This window comes from Lathyrus oleraceus, chromosome 3, assembly GCF_024323335.1.
Source record: "Lathyrus oleraceus cultivar Zhongwan6 chromosome 3, CAAS_Psat_ZW6_1.0, whole genome shotgun sequence".
Taxonomy (NCBI): domain Eukaryota; kingdom Viridiplantae; phylum Streptophyta; class Magnoliopsida; order Fabales; family Fabaceae; genus Lathyrus; species Lathyrus oleraceus.
This window is the reverse complement of record NC_066581.1, coordinates 310,704,322-310,722,304: the sequence shown is the minus strand read 5'-3', so window position 1 is coordinate 310,722,304 and position 17,983 is coordinate 310,704,322. Positions and strand designations below refer to the sequence as shown.

General features: G+C 39.2%; 1 protein-coding gene across 1 annotated transcript; it reads right to left on the bottom strand.

Annotated features, from left to right (window-relative positions):
- Positions 1-12,487: 12,487 nt before the first annotated feature.
- LOC127131027 (uncharacterized) lies at positions 12,488-14,343 on the bottom strand. The gene is made up of 3 exons (XM_051059971.1): positions 13,541-14,343; positions 13,151-13,493; positions 12,488-12,946 (listed from the first exon to the last, which is right to left on the bottom strand). Exons 1-3 carry the CDS (start codon positions 14,341-14,343, stop codon positions 12,488-12,490), a joined length of 1,605 nt encoding a protein of 534 aa, XP_050915928.1.
- Between the last annotated feature and the right edge of the window lie 3,640 nt (positions 14,344-17,983).

The window sequence follows — 17,983 nt, the reverse complement described above, 5'->3', positions numbered from 1 at the left end:
TTAACTTGTAGTCCTTGAGATGAACATTCGGGGAATTTCCCCTTTATTACTATAACAGGCAAAATAGTACACTTGCTATTTTTCCGATCAAGTTTTTGGCGCCGTTGTCGGGGACTGCCAAAATAAAGAGTTTAATTTTTAGTTCAATTAAAATTTTGTTACTCTGCAATAAAATTATTTTTCTGTCATTTATATAATTTAATTCACTAATCTGTGTATGCGAGGAGAGCCCTCAGCATAATTTCTTTTTAACACAGAAATCGAGAGAACCCTTCATCGGAGACGCGGAAACGCTAGATTGGATTCCAAAGAAGAAGTTCCCTCTGAACACTCAGATTCAGAAAAGGAAACTATGGCTGAAATTCCTCCAGTTCCACCGTTTCCACCTCCGAAAAGACTCCTAGGTGACTATGGAGGTGCAAATGCGTCGGGTGGTAGATTGACCATTGTCAACCAACCAGTGAATGTGACGAACTTTCAACTGCATCCTAGAACAATCAATCAACTTGAGAGAAAATCTTTCACCAAAAAGGTTAATGAAGATGCCAACAAGCACCTGCAAAGATTCCTGACCATGAGTACTAATTTTAAAATTAATGGTCATACTGATGAAGCAAAGAAGTTAAGAATGTTCCTGTTCACTTTATCTGAAGAGGCGGAAGAGTGGTTCTACTCTCTTCCAGTTGGCAGTATTAAATCATGGGAAGAGATGGAAACAATTTTTTTAGATGAGTACTTTCCCGCATCAGTATTTCTGAGAAAAAGTTATGAGATCTTGAACTTCAAACAGAAAGATGGTGAGTCTTTGGGAGATACCTACAAAAGATTCAAAAGGGTCGTGGTAGCGTGCCCAAATCATAATATGGATCAGACTGAACAAATGCATATGTTTGTGAATGGGCTGAAAATAAAGACAAAATAGTTAATTGATACAGTAGTCGGTGGCTCAATAAATTTCTTAACAGCCACCGGTATTAAAATGATCATTGAAGCGATAGCCGCAATTGAGCATCTGGAATTATATGATAGGTGTACAAGAAAACCTGAAGGAGTCATTGACCTGAAAGTAGAAGCAAATAAAATCCTTTTGGAAGATACAATCGCTGCTGAAGCGGAGAAGAAATTAAAAGCGATGAATATAGGTACTCAACGGGTGGCTCAAATTCAAGCTGCTCAGACCATCACTTGTGAAATCTGTAATGGATCTCACCAGACTGTGTATTGCTTTGCAACTCCTCAACAAATTGAAGAGATAAAATTCTTAAATCAGAATAGCCCCTACTCTAACACTTACAATCCAGGTTGGAAGAATCATCCAAACTTCTCCTGGAAAGATCAGAAAGGAAATGTTCCACAACATGGTCAAGGTCAATATCAGACTCAATATCAACAACAGCAAGCTCCAAGGAAAGAAGATTGGGAGATTTCCATTGAAAACAAGGCAGCTCAAAATAGGAAATTTGGAGAAGAGACGAGAAATAATCAGAAAAACACCACCGCCTCTCTAAAGAATCTTGAAGTTCAGCTGGGGAAGATAGCACAACAACTAGCAAGTTCTCAAACACCAGGTTCCTTACCAAGTGAAATATTTCAAAATCCGAGGGGTCAAGAGAATATTAGTACTGTCACGACGAAAAAGAAAAAGGTTGCTAAAAAGAAAAAATTATATCACAGGGCGAGCCGACTGAAGAGGAAAGTACAAAGGAGACTAAACCGACGATTAAGTTGCCCTACCCTCAGAGAGTGACAAAGAAGGAACCAAGCGAGTTAGACTTGGAGAAATTCATGACAATGTTTAAAAAGGTTGAGGGTCATATGTCGTTGTTTGAAGCACTCTAAAGAATTCCCTTGTACAAGAAATTCATGGAAGAGGTAATGACTGAAAAGAAACCAACAGCAGAAAAACAAGTAGCTTGGAAGGAAAAGTACAGTGCAAACTCACCGGGGCAGAAAATTCCTAACAAACAAAAGGATCCAGGAATGGTAACATTACCATGCACAATTAAAGAAAGAACCTTCAAAAAGGTACTAATAGATTCTGGAGCTAGTGTGAGTCTGATGCCATTATCAACCTATCACAGGTTGGGTATTAAAAATATCAGTGATACAAAGACCAATCTGAAGTTTACAGATCAATCAAGAAAGGATGCATATGGTATAGCAGAAGACGTATTGGTAATAATAGAGGACTTGATTTTTCCTGTTGATTTTGTAATCTTAGATATACCTGAAGATGATGAGGCACCCATCATTCTGGGTCGACCTTTCATGCAGACAAGTCGATGCAATCTCGACATGAATCAGGGCACGTTAACCTTGAAAGTTCACGATAAGGAGATAATATTGAATACTATTGAATACCAGGAGCTAGAGGAAGATACAAAATCTCACTATCAAGTAGGATTAATCAGGATAGAGGCGAGAAGGAAGAGTAACATACCAACATCAGAGAAAGATACAGGAAGGCCCTCTCGACTCTCACCACTTCCATTAGCCACCCTGATTGGAAAGACTCCCATCTCTATTCCAAAAACCAAGAAAAAGAAAAGAAAACGAAAACAAGGTAAGGAGATGAAGGTTAAAAAGGACTTGTGGCACAAAGGAATCCATACTGATGAAAGATACATCTTCCTAGTTTTACAAGAGATGCAACAAGGTTTGGAGGCTGAAGTACCCCCCATAACAAGGGGAATGAACCGTCGAGCCATGCGACATTAAATGAAGCGCTTCGTGGGAGGCAACCCGCATGTTACTATTTCTAATTATTGTTTGTGTTTATTTGTTATTATAGGTTTGCACAGTGCCTTGCATAAAAGGGAGAAGGTACTCACATGGAGAAAGTTAAAAAAATAAGCCAAACAGTAGCCTGACACGGCCCGTGTCAGGCCTGCAGATTTGAAATTTGTCTGGAAAATTTGAATTTCGTGTGGGCATGTTGCACTTTCTGACCCAACCCCATCATTGGGGCACTGTGAGTCACCCTCCTTTTATCCTATTCTAAAACATTGAGGTCAATGTTTAGTTCAAGTGTGGGGGAGGTTTTCCTATGATTTTTGATTTTATTTTTGTTTTGTTTTATGTTTTATTTGATTAATTCCCAATTTTTACCGTTCACATTTTGTTTATTTTTACTGTCGGGTATCATGTGTTGCATGTATTTCAGGTTCTTGGTATTATAGTTGGATGAGGTAATGATAAATAGAGGTAGTGGATGAAATGATCACTCCACTTACCATTGCTTGTTGCGAAGGATCTTCCTAGAAAGTCGATACTGCTGAAGAAAAGATCGAACGCAATTTCTAAAGCTCAACTAACATAGGTTCCGTATGCACTTCGAGTTGAGTAAGAAGCCGCACCATAATCGAAGTACTGTGGATGCTGTCAAGCTTTACCTAACATGGTGAGTGCTTAAAAAGCCAAACACATTTGTTATCATGAGTGATATTGAGGTATGTCTTATCACTCTGAATTTGCGTAGGTTCTCTGGGAGTTTCACTTCATGTATACACACACTGAGGCACGTTGTTTAATTATAGCCCTGAGCCTTTCTAGTCATATCGTTAATGTTATTCTTTGTTAACCCCATTTGAGCCTGTAACCTTTACTTGTCTAACCACATAAATGTAACCCGCGGCCCAAAACACTTCCTTACCCTGTTCAGAGTCAATGTGATGTCATTAAGCTGTGTTAAATTCTAAGTTTGGGGTAAACCCCATAAGTATCAAAAACCAAGGTGAGTACGGAAACAAAAGAAGAAGAAAAACGACCATAAAAAAATTTGAGAAAACGAAATATAGTCGATGGTTCGAAAGAAGCACTCACAGAAGGAAGAGCACTCAGTTGAAAAAAAAGAGAGAATATCAAAGAAAAACTGAGCAATTGAAAAAGAAAAGAATAAAACACAGTGAAAATAATATGAACATTGGCTCTGAACCCAAAACCACTTGTTTTCCTTTTTGTTTGTATTTACCACACCATAACCCAAGCCCCGTTACAACCCGAAAGACCTCAAAAAATGTGTGTTGTGTCTAGTTGATATGAAAGGAGAAATTATTCAAACTTATGAGTTGATATTGCATATTCTGAATTGGGAGTGAAAACACTTTAACCCCGACAGACTTGGTGAGAGGGTGATGTAAGCTGACAGGTGAAGCGGTACCTCAATGAGGAAGTGCAGCAGAAAACTCATTAGGAAAAGCAGGAACTATAAAAGGGAGAGTGAAGGCGTTGGCGAAAGATCTCAGCAATATCATGGTAAGAATACAAATTTTGGGAAGTGACACTTTGTCGTATAGGACATTACTTGAGGACAAACAATGAGCTAAGTTTGGGGTTATGATCAGTCACCATTTTCACTATGTTTTCGTTGCTTATCCAACAAGAAACCAAGGGTTTTGAGACACTGTGTACGCATTATGGTACCTTTAACGTTAATTTTCATTCTCGTAAGTTATTTAAGCGGTTTTATTCATTGTCATGTTTTACTTTATATTTTCATGATTTTACGCATAGGATGTATGTGTTTTTGTCCAACATGTCCAGGTGGAAGAACCGAGGAACTCGAAGCGAGACAGTGCGGAATTCCGGCAAGCAAAGGAATGGAAAAACCCCGGTACATGAGGCCTGACACGGCCACCCGTGTCACCTGACATGGGCCGGGTCAGGCAGAAGGAGAATGAAAGCAAAAAACAGTAGCGTGACACGGCCCGTGTCAGGCCTTATCCTCAACCATGTTAATCCCCATGGGCGTGTCAAGTGAAGCAGTGAGCTGACACGGCCACCCGTGTCAGGTGACACGGGTTGTGTCAGCCCAAGCCCAAAATTTTCCATTTTCATCGGGCTTTTGATTATCGGGCTTGTGAAGATATTTTTGGACATGCCCACCTATTTCTTAGAATTTTCACTATATAAGAGAACCTTCTACCAAATAAAAGATCATCTTGGAACAAGGCGAATACAGTATTGTCAAACAAGTAAGGATTACAGAGACCAAGGAATTCGGAGAGCAGAAGATTTTCATGAGTGGAAGCGATTGAAGATCCACGTCATCCAATTACTTGTAATGTGTATTTTTTATCTTGAATTTGTTTTGAACAATATGAGTAGCTAAACCCCTCAATGCTAGGGGGTATCCCTGATTTAGAATTGTAATGACTATGAGTTTACGATTGCATTTATAATATTATTCTTACGGTAACCTTTTGATGTGTTTAATGCTTTCTCTTTCGGACCAATCGAGATTTTTTTGTGGTTATCAATTAGGCTAGACCGCCATTGGTAAGGTTTTCATAAGGATATTTTGTAGTAGATATCACCTAGGACTAGGGATACCCTGTATGAATCAGAGCATTCTTGATAAAATAAAGCTTATCTTCACCCTAATTGGCTATGGACATAGAAATTAGGGTAGATTGATTCTTACCAAGGACTTGGAAGAGAATACCCTTGAGAACTGGTACTAATTGATATTTGTAAATGCAGTAGTGACTCATAGTTGTTACATGGATAAATCATACACCTTCCCTGGCATTGTTCCTCATACCTTGCAAACCCTTATTTTTTATTATTATTTTCATTTGCCTTTATTTTTACAATTTTGAATTTCAAAAATACCCCAATTATAATTTTTGTTTAATTGAATGATGAATTGAACTCAATATTAACTTGCAGTCTTTGAGATCGACAATCGGGGAATTTCCCCTTTATTACCATAACAGGCAAAATAATACACTTGCTCTTTTTCCGATCAACAACTATAGGCCGGGTGGATATCTATTACCTGGAAAGTAATTTGGAAATCACTCGGACCTATTTTCACTAGAAGGTCCACTTCTCCAATGATAGCTTTACGAGAATCGTCGAACGCTTTAACAACCACGACGCTATACCTCATCGGGGTGCCTTGATAGGAGAGTCTTGATAGAGTTGACTTTGGCAGTACATTCAATGATGAACCTGTATCAACCAAAACATTGGACAAAGCGTCCTCCTTATAATTCATCAAAATGTGCAGTGCTAAATTGTGATTTCTGCCTTCCTTAGGAAGTTCTTCATCATAAAAACTCAAATTGTTACAAGAAGTGATGTTGGCAACAATATGGTCAAACTGATCCACAGTAACATCGTGTTCAACATAAGCCTATTCCAACACTTTCTGCAATGCTTCTATGTGCGCCTCATAATTCATCAGCAATGATAGCACAAAGATCTTTGACGGCGTTTGGAGCAGCTGCTCCATAATGTTAAATTCAGTTCTCTTTATCAGGTGTAACACCTCATCATAATTGTTAGTCTTCAATTTGCTGGATTCACCAGACTGACACATTGGAGGACTAACTGGATCCACTATTGGAACTTCTGCCTTTTTCCCTACGAAAAAATCTCCCACACTCTTAGGAAAAACTTGACTGAACACCCGACCACTACGGATCACCTTTGCAATATCCGTAATATTTACCATTGAGTTTGCAGCTTGAAGAGGAACCTCTTGACCATTTTCAACCATTGTGGCATTATACTGGTATGGCACATCTTTATCGGATGCATATGGGACATGGCCCGCTAACCGTATTACCAACGACGATACCGATCTGTTGACATTATTGCTACTGCTGCTATCAAATTGAATAACTACCCGCTCAGGGGTCTTAAACACTGGAAGGGCGGCGTTCACATCATCTCCCATATCCCTTGACTGTTGAATCTGGATTACATTCTCATCCATCAACTTTTGGATATCCCTTTTGATAATCATACACCCACGGGGGTTCACACTACAAATGACATAACCATCATGGTCATGTTCATACTCATTAATCAAACACAAAGTTCTATGCACTTTCACCAAAGATCTACGGATACGCCTCACATCAAAAACTCTGAAATTCCCGGGGCAGCCGTCCACCTTATTGACAGAAGCGTTACCATGAGCAGGCAATGGGTTGGCTTTCACATTTGGCGCTCTGTGCTTGAAGGATACCATACCACTTTTCACAAGCTTTTGAACTTCATACTTTAGCGGATAACAATTCTCTATATCAGGACCAGGGGCTCCCTGGTGAAAAGCACAATGAAGATCAGGCTTGAACCACCATGGTAGTGGCTCAGGAATTTGCGGAGGGTTTCGTAGCTGAATAAGATTCTTGAGTACCAAAGACGGGTACAACTCAACATACGTCATAGGAATATGGTCAAAAGAGAGCTTCTTCCTCACAAATTTTCGCTGATGGTGATTGTTGTTGTTGTAGTTGGTTCTTTGTTGCGGTTATTACTAATGTTGTTGTTGAATTAGAACTGATGGATTGTTGGAATTGTTGGAAAAAAAACTGGAATTACTGAAGAAACTTGGTGTTGATGTTGACGGGATTGGGAACTCTTCCTCACATGAGGCCTCATCTGCCTCCCTGCTGACACTGCATTAGTCTTTCCTTCCTTATTCTTAGAGAAACTCCCACCATACTTCTTACTACTTAACGTTTCATCTTTGGACGAATCTCCTTCACGAACTCCTTTGTCTAATCTCATCCCCATGTTTACCATTTCAGTAAAATCATTGGGGGCACTTTCAATCATCTATTCATAATAAAATGAACTCAGAGTCTTCAAGAAAATCTTGGTCATCTCCTTTTCCTCCAAAGGTGGACTAATCTGAGTAGCAAGCTCTCTCCATCTCTGAGCATATTCTTTGAGCGTCTCCTTATCCTTTTGATACATCGACCTCAATTGGTCTCTATCTGGCTCCATATCAACGTTGTACTTATACAACTTGACAAAGGCCTCACCTAGGTCATTGAAAGTATGAATGCTAGCACTGTCTAGGCCCATGTACCATCTCAAGGCAGCTCCAGTCAAACTGTCTTGGAAGTAGTGAATCACCAGCTGATCATTATCAGTTTGAGTAGACATTTTTCTGGCATACATAACAAGATGGCTTAACGGACAGGTATTCCCTTTGTATTTTTCAAAGTCTGGGACCTTGGATTTCACTGGAATTTTGAAGTTGGGAACCAAACAGAGTTCAACAACACTCTTGCCAAATAATTCTTTTCCCCTGAGAGTCTTCAACTCCTTACGCAACTTAAGAAATTAATCCTTCATTTCGTCCATCTTCTCATACACGTCCGGACCTTCATACGACTCAGAGTTATAAATAGTCTCCTAAACATGAGAAAGAGTATGAATGATAGGAGGAGGCACTGACATGATCGGGCTAGATGCCGACAGAGAAAGAAAAGTGGGCGCATACCCTTCAGGCACAAAATTTGGTGGCATTCTCCAAGGGAATTCAGCAGGCATAGCAGGAACCGACTGGCTGGCAGTAGTAACAAGAACAGTTGATGAAATAACTTCTGAGATGACAGTCCTCTAAGGAGGAGGAGTTACGGGAGGTGGAGATTGTTGGTTATGAGTAGCTATGACAGACTCCATCAACACCATAAGTCTGCCGATCTCGTCCTTTAGCTTTCTATTCTCTTGCTCTAGATGCTCCATTCTTCACGGACGATTAGCTCGAGTGTTGTAGTGGTGAGTCAACTTGGCTGATACAGATAAGAAGAACTGATAAGACAACTCTTGGAAGAACCCTGTTATGCAAATGATGCATGAAATGCAATGTTTTTTATTTGTTTTTAATTTCAAGGAATATATAAAGTCTTATTTGTAAAATATAATAATAATCAACAATAATAATTCAATTGACCATAAAACCTCTTTTTATTCATAAAATTTGGAAGGATTACATTAAGTACATTTTAAGAAACCAAAATACAAATACAAAAGAGAAGGAAATTGTCATCCTAAGGATCCCTAGAAACTACATCAGATGATCTGTCTATGGGAGCATACTTCCTGCGGATGCATCGAATCATGGTCTCAAAGGATGTCTTCTTCTGAGCCTTTTCGAGGACAAGCTGATCAACTATCTTCTTCCAAGCATCGGAAGCCTGAGGCATGCTAGAGGCAACTAAACCCTTTGGCTCTCTCGTGTCTTCACTGCACGGTCTTCAAGAATCTCAATAAGTGCGTCCTTGTCTTTCGACTCAAGCCACAACTCCTCATGCTTTCAGTTCAAAGCATGGAACCACTCTTCCCATATATATCTCTCTTGCTTCATCTTGGCAAGTGCATCTTCCAACTCCTCTACACTTGGTTAGGGAGAGTTGATGGCTCATCCACAACCATAGACATAGGTCTCTCACAAGCGTACTACATCTTCATCTCCAAAGCTCTCTTCTTCACCCAAATAGTACAGGCTTCCAAAGCTACACAACTGCATGGACCAAGCTCGGATCTTCCTTTCTTATGCATATTATGCCAAGCATGCGTCATCCTTTTCTTCAAATGTTGGGGATCTTTACCCTCCTAATAGAATAGACCCTTTAACTGAACGTTATTAGGCTTATCTCTCAAGGGGAACCCAAGTTTAAGACGAGCCAAAGTAAGGTTGTAGTTGATTCCTTCTTGCGTATCAATGAGAGGCATTTTAGTGAACTCACCAAAATTATGAATAATGTCCAAGCTACCCAATGCAGAATTGTACCAAACAATATCATCATTAGTGAGAAACATAAGTCTCTGAGACCACCATAGACATTGCTTGCTCTACAAGAAAGCATTCGTCTGAGGCACGTGTGAAATAAACCACATGTACAATAGAGGTACGCAACACACAATAGTCCCACCAGCTTTGGAATTCCTCAAATGCAACGAGAAATACATGTCACCCAACAGAGTAGGAACATGATTCCCAATCAAGAAAATTCTAATGGCGTTAACATCAATGAAACCGTCAATGTTAGGGAAAAAAACTAGACCATAGATGAGCAATACAAAGATTGCTTCAAAAGCATCCATGCTACCAGCTTGAGAGAAGACAATAACTTTACCAACGAGGAACTCAGAAGTCAAACCAATAATACCTCCTTTCTTCACCAAAATTTGTATCAACCTCAGATTTCTTCAGATGAAGAGCTTCAACTATGACATGAGATCTCGAGATCTCCTCCAATCCACTGAAAGTTACCTTGTTAGGTACAGATACACCCAAGAGATGGGCATACTCCTCCAACATGGGCACAAGTTGATAGTCAGGAAAAGTGAAGCACCGATAAAGAGTGTCATAAAATTGAACCCAAACACTTAGAAGTCCTTCAACCACATCAGTAGACAGTACAAACAAAAGCTTTATGTGACGTTTCTGGAAGTCCAAAGGATCTAATACAAAGGATGACAACTTCCTTAACTCTTTCAAATCAGGACATCTGAAACTGTACTTCTTAGTGTTCCTTCTTCCACAATCCATGGTTTGAAAATATTTGCAAATAAGACCTTAGTTTCCTTGAAACTTATATTTTTATGATGAATGTTATGATGCACATGTATGCATGAATGCAAAAATCACAAACAAGGGATCACACACAAGGCAAGCACAAATAAAGGTCAAGGGATGGATCAAGTCATCATCAAGATCAATAATCCATTTTGGTGGATTATGTTTTTCACCTTATCAACACCCAAGTTCTATTGATATTTATGAGACTTGATCGGATCAATCAAGAATCAAAGGGTTTGTTGCGAGTCACGAGCATGGAGTCAGGTTAAGGACCATCCCAAAGGAGTGTACTAAGGATAAAAACATGTAGATCATGTTCTAAGAAGTTCACAGAGTCTTGATCCCATCTATCGGATATTACAGGTTAGAATGACTGACTCTTCAACCAATAATATTCTCAAGAGAAACTCGTCTGAGTGTAGTATCGCGTAACAAATGTGATCAAGTCTACACTTGAACAGTCTCCGCACTATGTCCTAAATAGGCCAAGTAGGGTTAAATGTTTTACGGTCCTTAGCTTCTCGGACCCCTTATCGGAGAAAGTAATGCCTATCCACAAATCACTTGTGTGACATCAGTATATCTAAAGAGGTCTCCACTGAGTAGATGGGTCTCAAGCCAACTTGTTAAGGACTACTTCACACAAGTTGAACATGACTAAACCATCTACCTATCTTAATTGCACTCATGTTTGGGTTAGAATTATCTCCTTTAGTGATCCTTATAAAACGCAGCAGAATATAAAATTTTCTCCTTTAGTGATCCTTACGAATGAGAATGATTAGTGATAGAAATTGAAATTCTAGTAACAGACTATCGATGTCACTCTGGATGTTATGACATCCAATTCTGCACAGACAGGTAATGTATGCAGAAAGTAAATGTAAAAAGCAGTAAATGACACAGAGAATTGTTTACCCAGTTCGGTGACAAACACACCTACTCTGGGGGCTACCAAGCCCGGGAGGAAATCCACTATAAGAGGTATTAATTCAGGACTTAAACCACCAGTTTAATCCTATCACTTAAGACCTATCCAATGTAATTTCAATCTTAACTAAGACCTGAGTACCTACTCATTCCCCCTCAATCACAATAGTGATTACAACCATTAAGAATTTTAAAGTCAGTGGTAAAAATATACTTCAAACAACTCTTGATTGTGCTTAAAAGCTTTAATCAAGAAACACAACACTCACGCTTAAAAGCTTAGAGTGACACAATAATTACAACTCAATAAACACCCTAGTCCAATGCAATCATCTAGGTGATAATTGCTTGGCTCACAAGTAAAACCTAATTCAAGACACAATAAAAGTACAACAAGAATATATAATGATATATTTAATTCTTCACGCTTCAAATCCCTGAGTTGCTGAAAGTATGATTGCCATCCTTTTATAATGCAGTACTTGGGCCTTGTACTTGAATTTCCTAAAATTAAGGTTAAGCAAGTTAACCTAATTTCCACACATTAGGGTGCTAACAAATAGGCTATATGTTAGGTCTCTTAATTTTATTACAGCTGTTAGTTTCCTGAAAATCAGCCTGAGATAAATACTGAAACATAACAGAAAAATTAGCCTATACTTCAGCATCTGCTGTCAGGGATGAATGTCATAACATTCAGTTTGACATCCAGAAAATGCTGTCATGAATGAATGTCATAACATTCAGTTTGACATCCAGTAAATCCTGTATTAGTTAATCCTGCAGCATACTACTTAAGCATGTCATGACATCAGTCAAGACATCTAAGTACAGTAAGTGTTTTAACATAAAATGCAGCCAATCAAAAACATCTACAAACTCCCCCTTTGGCAAATTTTTGGCTAAAACAACTTGGCATCACAATAGAGTTCACAGCAGCAGGAAGCATACATCCAAGCAGAGAATCAAATTAGCTAATACACTTAGCAAACATAGAAGTTAAACTTCAAACAGCAGCAGCATAAGCGAAGATCAAGCAGAGGGCAAACAGCAGCATAACAGCAACATAACCTCTTGTTTATAGGACCTTCAACTTCAAAGTCTGTTGTCCTGGGGTACAAGTGTTACTCCCCCTTTTTGTCAAAAATGTTTCCAAAACAACACTTAGTATTACAGACCAAAAAACACATAAAATTACAAGCAATTATCAGAAACACAAGAAATGTTCTAGTCATCTGACTCAGAGTCAGCATCATCATCTATGCCATCATCAGGACTGACATCTGCTTCTCCCTCTTCACCTTGTCTTTCAGCTTCTTCTGCAACAGCAGCAACTTCACCAAATTCTCCACCATCAGCTAGCACATCACCTTTAGTCATCTCCAAAGAGCTAATCAATTTTTCCAAGTTCAGCTTCCTTGCCTCTAATTCCCTGCAGGTTTCTTTGAGCATTGCAATGACAGCAACTTTACCTGGATGATTGCTTACACGTGATGTCTCACCTGATGTCATGACAATGTCAGGGACATGGGTACCTAGGAACAACTTATGATTGAAATACAGAGGGCTGTCTCTTTTCTTCACAGAATCATTCTCAGTTAAGATGTTTGGAAACTGATTCAAAACAATACCATAGATGAGAGAATGAAAGGCTATAGGACCCTTCACACTGAAGCTTCCTGCATGCTTCAAAGTTTGATAAAAAATATAGGAGTCATAGTCAAATTTGGCTTTGGTTCCAACAACATATATAAACTTTCCAAGCATTACAGCAACTGTAGATTTATGATTGGTGGGCACCCAGTTAGCAGCTCCAATCTTGTGCAGCATTGCATACTTGACACTCAGTTTACTTGCCACCAATTTTCCTTTGAGAGGTCACTTCCTTACCTGATTAGCAGTGATGACTTGACAGATTTTGTTGTCAGTCACCTCAAGCTCAGGTTCAGCTACATCAGGCCTTCCCAAATACTTGTTGATCACTGAAGGAGAGAAATTTACACACTTGCCTCTCACATACACTTTCCTGAATTCCTTAGACTTGCCATCAGCATATTCTTCAAACAAATTAACAATAAATTCCTTTACCAACATCTCATAGCACTTTGAAAACTGAGTCACAGTCTTCATTAAACCAGCCTCTTGAATAAGATCCATAATATCCTTACAGTCTAGGACATTCTGAGCTAATTCCCTTTCCATAGCCAGCCTCTTCTGATAAACATATTTCCACCTGTTTACACTTGAAGCAAAATGAAAAGATATGTTGTCAATTGGTACCTCAGGGACACTAGCTGCATGCTTGTAGTGGTTGGCTTCTTCTTTGACAGAATGTCAGAGACATTACAAGGAACATCTGAGTCAGACTCAACTACAACAAACTTGGTCTTCTTTTTCTTGTGCACCACTTTGCTCCAAGATTTGGGTGGACCATGAACTTTCCTCTTGAGGGAATTCTCGACTGCCACCGTTGTCTTGGAAGAGGTTGGAACATCAATCTTCTTTCTGGGGGACCTTTGAGCCACAGTTTTCTTTTCTCTCCTAGTCCTAACCCTTTTGTCTATGCTAGGGAGGACAGAGGACAACAACTCATTATCAGAAAATTCCTCCAGGTCTACTATTTCAGCCTCACAGTTAGGGTTGTCACTGACATCATGAGTGACATGAACTTCCTCACCAGCCACATTATCTAAGGGTTTGTCAACATTTGACTCCTTATGGGCATCAGTTTGCTCAACATCATCAGAGATATTCTTTCCTAAAGACTCAGTATTTTCTTGATCAGCAACACTATCAGGTTCAATAGTGTTTAAGGGAATGGAAACCCCATAGACCTCAAGATTTCCAGACAGTATTCTAGTCACCGTAGTGGCAATGGCATTGTGAACATACCAGGAACCTTCTTTGGTTCGTTCCTCAAGAGCGATGGCTGAGGAGAAGCCTGATACAGTTTCTTTAGGTCTTCTTGCATGTGGGGTATTCACAGAGTCAGCAACAGGATCTTCTCTGTTTGGGTTGCTTGGTTCAGCGCTAGGAGAACAATGCATGTTCTTGGAAGGAGAAGAGTTGGATTGTTGAGACATGATGAGTATCTTAGAGACGAAATGAAAATTTTCTCTGAGAGGATGCTTGCGTGAATGGAAGTTGAAAGAGTGGAAGAAGTAACGCTTGTTGCAAGTGAAATAACTATTATCTGTTGACCAATCAGAGCACACTCTCAATTGTTTAATAATTTGAAATATTAAACAGTAAATTCCTAACATCCTTAGTTGCTATAATTCCCCAGAAAGACATATTCCCAACTTGCCCCTTAAATTTTCAAACTGAGTCGCATTCAAAGCCTTTGTAAATATGTCAGCAAGTTGTAGTTCAGTTGCCACATGTTCCAAGGTAATCACTTTGTCTTCTACCAGATCTCTTATGAAGTGATGTCTAATGTCAATATGTTTGGTCCTGCTGTGTTGGATAGGATTCTTTAAAATGTTGATGGCACTGAGATTGTCACAGAACAATGTCATGACATTCTGAGTGACATTGTACTCAATCAACATCTGTTTCATCCATACCAGTTGGGAACAACTGCTTCCAGCTGCTATGTACTCAGCTTCTGCAGTGGATAATGATACACAGTTCTGTTTCTTGCTGAACCAAGATATGAGATTGTTTCCCAAGAAGAAACATCCTCCTGATGTGCTTTTTCTGTCATCAGCACTCCCAGCCCAATCAGCATCACAGTACCCAGATAAGATAGGCTCAGAGCCATGAGAGTAGAGCATACCATAATCACAAGTCCCATTAATATACTTGAGAATCCTCTTGACTTGATTTAAGTGACTCACTTTGGGTTCTGCTTAGTATTTAGCACACACACCAACTGCATAGGCAATATCAGGTCTACTAGCAGTTAGATATAGTAGGCTACCTATCATGCTTCTATACAAGCATTGATCAATACTAGAACCTCCTTCATCTTTAGTTAACTTTAAATGAGTAGGTGCAGGAGTTCTTTTGTGACTAGCATTATCCATACCAAACTTCTTAACTATGTTCTTGGCATATTTGCTTTGGGAGAGAAACATAGAATCTTCCATCTGTTTAATTTGCAGTCCAAGAAAATAAGTCAATTCCCCAACCAAACTCATTTCAAATTCAGATTGCATCTGGTTAACAAAATGTTTCACCATGCTATCTAACATTCCACCAAAGACAATATCATCCACATATATTTGGGCAATCATGATTTTTCCATCTTCATCCTTCACAAATAAAGTCTTATCTATACCTCCTTTTCTGTAACCATTAGTAGTCAGAAATTCAGTCAGCCTCTCATACCAAGCTCTAGGAGCTTGCTTCAATCCATACAGAGCTTTCCTCAACTTGTACACATGTTTTGGTACATTAGGATCACTGAACCCTTTAGGTTGTTCCACATAGACTTCTTCATTCAATTAGCCATTTAAAAAGGCACTCTTCACGTCCATTTGGAACAATTTGAACTTCAGAATGCAGGCAACACCTAACAGCAACCTTATTGACTCAAGTCTTGCAACAGGTGCAAAAGTCTCATCAAAATCAACCCCTTCAACTTGAGTATACCCTTGTGCCACTAGTCTTGCTTTATTCCTAGTGATTACTCCTTTCTCATCAGATTTGTTCTTGTAAATCCACTTGGTACCAATGATGTTAGTCCCTTTAGGTCTTGGAACTAACTCCCATACTTCATTCCTTTTAAACTGCTCCAGTTCATCTTGCATAGCATTGATCCAATATTCATCAGTCAGAGCTTCTTTCACATTTTTTGGTTCAACCTTGGATACAAAGCAGGAATTTGAGCTATTCTCCCTTGATCTGGTGATCACACCACTATTGGGATCTCCTATGATAAGATCCTTAGGGTGGTCTTTCTGAATCCTGATAGAAGGCACTTTGTTGGATGCTTCTAACTCAAGTTCAGGAGGAGTATCCTGTACATTTTCTGTTGAAGTCTCAAGGAATGTTCCAACATCCTCTATGACATTAGATTCTTCATCTTTATCATCAACAATAACATTTATGGATTCCATCAGGACATTAGTTCTGGAGTTGAACACTCTGTATGCTCTGCTGTTAGTAGAGTATCCCGGGAATATACCCTCATCACTTTTGGAGTCCATTTTTCTTCTCTGTTCACGATCTGTAAGAATGTAACATTTTCTTCCAAAGATATGAAAGTACTTCACAGTAGGTTTTCTGCCTTTCCATATTTCATACAGATTGGAAGAGGTTCCCTTTCTCAAGGTAACTTTGTTGTGAACATAGCATGCTGTATTCATAGCTTCAGCCCAAAAGTGCATAGGAAGCTTCTTTGCATGAATCATAGCTCTAGTAGATTCTTGAATAGTTATGTTCTTCCTTTCAACTACTCCATTTTGCTGAGGAGTAATAGGTGAGGAAAACTCATGACTTATTCCTTCAGATGAGCAGAAATCATCAAACTTGGAATTTTTAAACTCCTTTCCATGGTCACTTCTTATTCTCATAACACTACTATCCTTTTCTCTTTGGAGTCTTATGCATAGATCTTTGAAGACATCAAATGCATCTGATTTTTCTCTGATGAAGCTTATCCATGTGTATCTGGAATTGTCATCAACAACCACATAAGCATATCTCTTCCCACCAAGACATTCAACCTGCATAGGTCCCATTAAGTCCATGTGCAAAAGTTCCAGAGTTTTGGATGTTGTAGGATGTCCAACCTTAGGATGTGACATCTTGGTTTGCTTGCCAACCTGACATTCTCCACAGACTTTTCCTTCATCAACAAGCAGCTTTGGGATTCCTCTAACTGCTTCCTTAGATATGATCTTCTTCATTCCTCTTAAATGAAGATGTCCAAGTCTTCTATGCCACAACTTCACTTCCTTTTCTTCCTTGGCTGAGAAGCACATTGAGGAGTCGTTTGAGACTTTAGGTTCCCATAGATAGCAGTTATCTTTGGATCTGGATCCTCTCATAACTTCCTTATTTTCTCCATTTGTCATAACACATTCATACTTAGTGAACTGTACATAGAAGCCTTGATCACATAGCTGGCTTATGTTGATGAGATTAGCAGTTAGTCCTTTTACTAACAACACATTATTCAGTTCTGGAACTCCAGGACTGTCCAGCTTACCAACACCTTTGATTTTTCCTTTAGCTCCATCACCAAAGGTCACATAACTGGTAGTATGAGGTTGTATATCTACCAATAAGTTATTCATCCCAGTCATATGTCTTGAGCAACCACTATCAAAATACCAGTCTTCTTTGGTAGATGCCCTTAGAGATGTGTGAGCTATTCTAGCAACCCATTGTTGTTTCTTGATAGGGACATTATACTTAGGTGCCTTCTGCTTATGTCTGACTTGAGGGGTCTGGTTAGGATAACCATGCAACCTGTAACAGAAGGGTTTTATGTGACCATATCTTCCACAGTAGTGGCATCTCCATCTTTGAAATTTCTTCTTTTGATGGTTAATCCTCCTGTTTCCATGATGTTGTGACATTGGTTGTGACTTCTTCTTGATTTTCTGAACTTCAGCCTTTGAGCTTTTGAATTCAGATGAGGATTCCTTAACAAAGCCTAAACCAGACATGGTTCCTGATTCTATCCCACCTTTAGAATTTCTTCCAACGTGTCAGTTCCTTTATTCAGCATTCTGATGGATTTTGTCATTTGATCTAACTTAGAGGTCAGCA